The following is an 8,003-nucleotide window of genomic DNA, read 5'->3' as shown; positions in this document are numbered from 1 at the left end:
ATATCTAAATAAAACAATTACTTTGAAAATGTAACTACATATTTCATATTAGTCCAAACAAACATAACATTACTTGTTCAAAACAAGATTTCATATTAATCCAAACCAACATAACATTACTTGTTCAAATTATAGAATAAACAAAAACATAACAATCAAATTCCAATATGATAGTTTTTTCACTATATACCGAATGCATCTTTCATATTTGTTATTGCATCACAGTGCTTCTTTAATGTTTTGAGCCTTGATTCAATATGAGGACTAGCCTTGAGATTACATCCAGGAAGCTTACACCTGAGCAACCTGCTCAAAGACAAAGTTCATGGTTTGACATATTTTCCAAGTCCAAAACATGGGTTGAGCTATGGGTTCCTAAATCCATTACTAAAATACTACTTACTACTGTTTTTGTATTGAACAAACAAATACCAAAATGATTAGCTCATATGTTAAAAGAAGATCGAAAAGGAATGAACAAGAAGCACACTTGCTGTTAAGTATTACAAATTGCACAAATAACTTGAATCCACCAACGATCAAATCGATTACCTCATCATATCAATTCGAAAAACAAAAAATGATGCACATAAACATGAGATTTCATACAAGAAATTAGGGTTTCACTGACTTTTGGATTTGGGTTATGCTTTCATCCACAATGTGATTGCAGAGGGAATAAGCATTCCCCCCCCTCCCCGACCAGTAGATGGTTTCAGTTGGTGGTTTCGACCAGAAAATGAGATGGTTTCAGTCGATGGCGACTGTGGAAGCGAGGATATCGATTTTGGGGAAATACCTAAAGCGAACGGCGACTGTGGAAGCAGATGGAGGGAACGACGACCGTGGAAGCAGTGGGATTATCACAGAAGGAGACGGCGACCGGAAGAGCGACCGGAGATGGCGACCGGAAGAGCGATGATCGAGGAGGGGGGAAGACGGAGACCAACGATCGTGGGGGGTGGGAGGCGATGTGAAGGAAGCGCTGTGTGGGGAGGGCAAATTTGGAAAAAAATAGATCTGAATGGTTTAGTGAAGGCTTGGACACAAAATGGTTAAGAGGGTTATGTAACCATTAAGAGGCTTGATTTTTTTTGCCAAGCACTCCTTACCTCTTACCGATTAAGAGGTTGCCTCTTAATGTCACCATTAAGTGCCAAACAAACAGCCCCTAAAACTCTTAAAGACAACCTTTAAAGCATATAATACTACCAATTAATGCCAAATTACTTAAATTTCAATGTTACAATTTCTATTCCTAATGGTACAACTTCCTAAACCTCTCCCTAAACCCGTTCAACAGATTTTGATGAAATCCCTAACCCAAATTCGATTTCATCTCAAAATCTCTCCTATCCCTAAACCATCGCCAACAGATTGTGATGAAATCCCTAACCCAAATNCAGATTGTGATGAAATCCCTAACCCAAATTCGATTTCATCTCAGAACTCTCTCCTACCCCTAAACCATCGCCAACAGATTGTGATGAAATCCCTATCCCAAATTCCCCCAAAATCGATCTCATCTCAAAACTCTCTCATATCCCTAAACCCAAATCGATTTCATCGCCAACAGATTTTGATGAAAACAGATTTTGATGAAATCCCAAACCCAAATTCGATTTCATCAGTTCCAACAGAGATGCATATATATATATATATATATATATATATATATATATATTTCATCCATATTTTTCAATCCATTAGCGTTTGTCATCCTCAGCAAACTTCAAGTAGAGGAGGTAATCTATTTCTCTTTTTTCTTTAGCCAGCTTATTTGTTGATGTTGTTTTGTATTTTAGATTCCAAGTGACGAAACGTTATTGTACAGTGCTAGGTTTATTTGAAGGGTGAGTTTTACAATCAATCGGCTTGTTAGTTGTTGTTGAATACTATATATCTTTGTTATTTTAATTAACTTTTTGGGTGGATAAGCAGGTGCAGGTTTCTCTTGTTATTTTATTTAACTTTTTGGTTGGTATAGCATGTCTAAATTGTATTGCTTCTATGCAGGTTTCTCCATTGACTGAGAGTAACTCGGACGATTTAGGCGGTTGCAGCTCACTTGGAAAGCCAACCGCCCAAAGGTACTTCTGCTGCTCTGTGTAGTTGCATTATGATAAGTTGGTTTAGTCTTCGCCCGCTTGTAAAGTTATGTGCTTTCCTTATTACTTCCAAATTTACTGTGGAATATGTAATGGAGCTCTAAGGGTCATTAAGAAATTGTTTTCACAATCACAGGATTATTTAATAGGTATAAAATCTTCATGTCACATACTTTTTGTGATCAAACTTCTTTACCTGATAGATCAAATGGCATAGTCAAGGCAGATCCATTTAATCCTTAATTGCTCTGTATTTGTAGGTGTTTAATGATCTAGAGGCGGGTTGAGAGCCTTAACATGATTTGGGTTTTGAGGACTTAAACGATCCGCTTGCTGCTGGGCGTAAAAAGGTTCGGATTGTGTTAATTTAATCCAACTTAAACTTGTTGGTATGTTAGTTAGAACCGATATTTACTGTTTGATTGAGTGGAGAGATTTTGGAATTAGATTGAATAGCTTGATGTTTGTTGGTTTATAATTGCTTCTTATACTATGACCTACGATGGTTAATGACATTTTTGTTTAATCTTTCAATGTGCATTGGCTTTTTTGTTTTCTTCTTAAGTAATTACATAGCAGTCTAAGTGGTTTATACAGTGATGATAAATAATAGTAAACTCATTTTCAACGTTTGTTCAAGATTACGAGCTTTGGAGGAGGGGAAACATATACATGGTCAGTTCATGAAATTGGGATATGGATCTTGTGGATTTTTTTAGAATAGTTTGATAAACATGTATGCGTTATTTTCTGGTTATACGAAAAGTGGGTGCTGGAAAGAGGCTGAAGTAGATAAGACTGCTATAGTTGCTTTAAATTCAAACATTCACAGTCTAGATACAATAAGTCATTTTATGTAACAATCAGTCAATCACGCATTGTTAGCCACAAAGATTTTCAACTTCTCAAATGTCACTTAAGTTGGTCCTATTATTTAGAAATATGGCTGTGTGTTCAGAAGATGGTTTCCTGTTAGGTGTTATTCTTAAATGTGTTTAATTGGATTTTGGTTATGTGTATGTCGTACTTTTTAATTAATTGACATTTAACCATAGTAATGCAATTTAGATTGATTAAGTTACTAGAAGAATCATCCGTCCAATCTTAAAAGGTTAAAAATGTACATAAGAAACAATGTCAAAGGCTGAAGCATTGAGCTGAAACATAGATAAAACAAAGACGTCGGAGACTGAAACATGGCTAAAATAGGAAGTTGCAAACTGGAAGAGAAGCAGACAGAGTAAAGAAAGAAAAAACAGAATCTTGGATATCATTAAACAAATTTTTAAATGAATAATGAAACTTTGCATACTTCTTAAAGATATTTTGTTTGAGGAATGAGAAAAAAAGATGTAGGAACAAGGAAAAGAAGAAGGGCAATATATGTTAAATTGTATGTCTCCTTTTATATATCATTTGCCAAGGTCCCATAGTTGGAGGACTCCACCTCATTTAGTGAATTCAACTGTGTGAATGTAGAGTTAGAGTCTACATGCATACACACACATATGCATGTATGCACAGACGAAGCCAKTAATTTAGTTGAGGTGAGCTTAATGTAAATATGTAATTATTTAAATATTATGCAAACAAACAAGTATATTATATTGATGAAATGATTGYATAAAAAATACATGTAAAAGTGAAAGCTTGACSTTTACAAGCTTGATGAATCACAACCACATATGAAAGAAACCCATATAAAGAACTAACTACAAACCAAGATTTGCATATTCAGAATTGGAACCACAGTCCAMAAGCTGAAATCAATAACAAGCCATTGAGCATAAAGCAGTAAATCTTTTTGRTTGGTATAGCTGGTCTAAATTGTATTGCTTCTATGCAGGTTTCTCCACTGACTAAGAGTAACTCGGACGATTTAGGCGATTGCAGCTCACCTGGAAAGCCAATAGCCCAAAGGTACGACTTTAGATGCCTGCACATTATAACCCTCCAACATATAGTATTTTCTTGTGCCACTGTGTGCTTGTATCTTTTAAAGTAATCCTAGATTGAGTTTGGTTTGACATACCTAACCAATTAGTAAATCAATCTTTAACGTTTATTATAAATTAACATTATAGTTTAATTTCTCATATTCAACCTTTACCAACACTTTAGAAATCCTAAAATGTACTTACGAGAAAGTTTCTTTAAATCTCGAAACTTATCGATTAAGCATTTATTCATTAACGCACCTACGGTTCCTTATCATAAGAACATCTAAGCCCAGAAATGGGCTATTACAACATAGCTCTCATTTATTGAAACCATGTTCTGAAAATGTTAACCCCCTAGATTCATATACCTAATGCAATCCTCATCATTTGTTAAGCCTTGCTAACATTAATGCAATGGTATGCCTCCTTTCATGATGACAGATGTGGGGAGTTTAGTTTATATATGAGAATATTGGGCAAACAAGAAGCATAAGTAGAGTAGGGTCTTCAGATTGTTAGATAGATGTGTATCAAGGCTGTGGAAGACCACAAGAGAGTGAATATGTTTAATTTTCTTTTTGGAACAGGAGTATCAAGCATCCTTTTGGCCTATATTTTTATATTTCCTCTATGTAGATGTCTCATTTGTTTGTAACATGTCGAATCTGACAAACTTTCTAACTTACCATTTATTTAGCATCGTCATTGTTAAAAATTATTGATCGGTATTGAATTAAATCCATAAGATTCATTTTGTTATCATTGAAGGGTATTTCAAACATTGGCTAATAGTAAAGCATTCTTATTAGACTACGGGGCTGTTTATTAAACACTTACTTGGTAAGTGTTTAATGCATAAATTTCCTGGACGAACATGAGAAGGGTGAAGAATCTTACCGGATAAGAGCGATGAGAATAATGGAGAGTCTTACCCGGTAAGTGAGGATGGTGACTCTTGCCCAGATAAGCGCTTATCCAGTAAATTGTTGGATTCGATATGTTTTGATGTTCTAAAATTTTACATGTCCAAATAAATTATAGGGTTAACTCCTATCGATAAGCGCTTACCGGGTAAGCATTTGGGTAGAGATCCCCTACATCTCAAATCAATTGTTGCAATTTTCATAAGCCAAAAAACTATTTCCTCCGTCTCGTCAAAAACTTGTAGTACCAATCAATAACAACGAAATAAATGAATCTTATGGACCCAAATCAATACTGAAGTTTATTTGTTATAATGATGACAAACAAATACATTATTGCAACAAGAAACCTTTTCAAAAAAGAAAGTGTTATGATTCTCAAAGATAGCTAGGAAAGGGAAGTGTTAAATTGTTCATGGAAGTATGTCTTTGGAAGAAGTGTTATGTGTCTGCTACACAATGAATGCATATGTTATAAAGCACATGATAAAACTATTTCATGCATAGAGAATACGTACCTTTTGAAAAGTGGAGTGGCTCCAACGCTGCACATGGAATGCTGAAGTTTAAATAAGGTATAATTGTTCTCCTACCATGCCTAGCGTTGCTGTAACAAAACTTAAATCTCATCAACTTGCTTGCAATCCTGCCTATAAGTTTTCAACATTTTAATTAAAGAAAAAAAAAAAGATTCCATATTTGACCTTGGCAAGTAAGATGAGTGATTGAAGGGGGCAATTATTTTAATTACTTGCCTTTTGCTTCTTTGGTTTACTTGTTAAGTGTATTATTCTCTTGTGTTTTTCTGTTGCTCTATTTGTATAGGTTAGTTTTTGTTGAATACTATATAATCTTTGTTATTTTAATTAACTTTTTGCTTGGAACAATTTCAAAAAGTATAATAACAGCAACCATTTTTTTATAATGTTACTTCACAAAATAAAAACACTTTGTTATATAATTAAATAATTACTTATGAATAAAGAAACAAATCACAACCAAAGATGTTATTTTCTTTGTACATCAATTTTGCTATTGAGATGTGAAAATTTGTTGTACATGGAATTAAGAAATATATTCCATTTTGTTAAGGAGGTCTGTCTTTGTTGATCATGAGTTGTATTAAGTGAAAATCATTATTAAACAATCTAARAATAACAATTGATGTGTGTTTGGAAATCCGTTAATCGTGTAATTCTCTTTTCAAATCTTCGGTCAATCAACCGTAATAAAATTTGAAGTTTATAATGATCATAAACGTCATACCTTCGATTTACAAAAAAACATTGACATCCCGCCGCATTGCACGGATAAAAGACAACTAGTATATATATATAATGATAATAATATTAAAAAATATATAATATATAGTAGAATATATTACAGTTTTGGTCTCTATGGTAAAAGACAAGAAAGAGAGAGTAAAAGACGAAAATACCCTCCTCTAACTTGACTGGGTTAACATAATCAATTTGATTCTGTTAGAGCGTGTGAATTGGTATCCCATACATAGGTACCGTACGGGGAATGTAATAAAGACGACCGTAGTCAAACAAACAGCAAATGCAATTTACTTTCAATTATATATGTTATTTTTAAAAGAAATACAATACCCCTACCTAAAGATTCATTCTTTAACATATTTAGGGATCCGTAAGAAAATGAAATCCTAAACAACTTACTCATTATTACGGACTTCCAAGTCCAAGATGGTATGAATATAATATTATCGATCTCTACATATATAAAAAAACGAGACTATATATCTTATTCCAAAGTAGCATATGAAGATGGTAGGATGTTTACAGACACTCGAAAGAATATAACAAATATTATCGATCTCTACATACCAAACCAGATTAACACACTATTTCATTCATCCCATCCAACAAGACTACCCAAAAATTACAACAAATATTATCTCAAACTACAAACCTATGATTTCTTCTTGTAATCACACCTCTCATCAACAATTCTTTTCTTTAAAATATCGATATTCAGATCGCAGGTTGAAGTAGAGACCACATGAATATTGAACAAATTCACTATACGGACTGTGCCGGAAATTCTACTATAAATTGACACCCGAAAGTTACCGCTGATTACATCACGGTAGATGTCCAAATCCTTCAGCAATCGATCTGCAAAGATGGTAAGCGTTAGGTTCAGTTGTTTGGTTCCGTCGGACCCAATCTTTCCGGCGGGGATAGGAACATTTCCGACGTCTTGGCCTTTGTACCGGAGAGCGGCGGAGCTGTTCCGGTATTTGATGCTCACTTTGTTAGGGTTTCTGACGGAGATATTTATGTCGAGGGAGATGTTCAGAGAAACCCTAAGTGGGAGGAGGGTAACGGAGGCGTTTACATCTATGAGGGCGACGGAGTTGACGGTGGTGACAGGCTTTTTGGATTTGAAGACGGTGAGAGCTAGGACAAGAATGAGAAGAGCAACAACGGCAAGTAGAGTGAGAGCTACTGAGAAACAGATGCATCTGCGGCGGCGTTTGGCCGGAGAAGTGTGGGAGTGTTGAGCGTCATCAACGGCGGGTATGGCGGAGAGCGTCTCTTGATGGTGTTTCTTTTTGACATGCATTTTAGTGGTTTAATGCATGCAATCAGCACTAAATAATTAAGATAGGTTTAGTTACCATATGCATGATCTTTATATGTTGACTTGATAAATGAACAAATAAATAAACAATGTCTGTGTTTATTACCAATCACCTACCATAAACCACAAATTATTTCTAAACCACAAAAGGTGATACCTTTCAAAGGTCACAAATTTAGATCCAAAGAGGAATAAAAATCTCGTTATGGTTATGGAGGTTTAAATTAATGGTCGTTCTAAAATTAGTCGGCTCGCATAATAAGAAACTAATATACCATCCAACTCCTATTGCATTTATATAGTTTTATGAAGTTTAAAGAGTTTTAAAAAATTATATGTATATAATAATTATTTTAAAACTTAAGACTTAAGATATTATTTATTAATAAATAATAATTAATGTTTAATAAATTACTTTAAAA

At 34.3% G+C, this 8,003-nt stretch overlaps 1 protein-coding gene across 1 annotated transcript; it reads right to left on the bottom strand.

Moving 5' to 3' along the window:
- Nucleotides 1-6,906: 6,906 nt before the first annotated feature.
- LOC112517687 lies at nt 6,907-7,563 on the bottom strand. Its single transcript, XM_025125074.1, has one exon. The coding sequence runs from the start codon at nt 7,561-7,563 to the stop codon at nt 6,907-6,909; it is 657 nt and encodes a 218-aa protein (XP_024980842.1).
- Nucleotides 7,564-8,003: the final 440 nt, after the last annotated feature.

This window comes from Cynara cardunculus (assembly GCF_001531365.2).
Source record: "Cynara cardunculus var. scolymus isolate 2C chromosome LG 9, CcrdV1, whole genome shotgun sequence".
Classification (NCBI taxonomy): domain Eukaryota; kingdom Viridiplantae; phylum Streptophyta; class Magnoliopsida; order Asterales; family Asteraceae; genus Cynara; species Cynara cardunculus.
Note: the sequence above shows the minus strand (reverse complement) of the source record. Positions and strands in the feature narration are given on the sequence as shown.

Coding starts and splice junctions, on each gene's coding strand:
- LOC112517687 (XM_025125074.1), bottom strand. CDS start 7,563: ATGCATGTCAAAAAGAAACACCATCAAGAGACGCTCTCCGCCATACCC.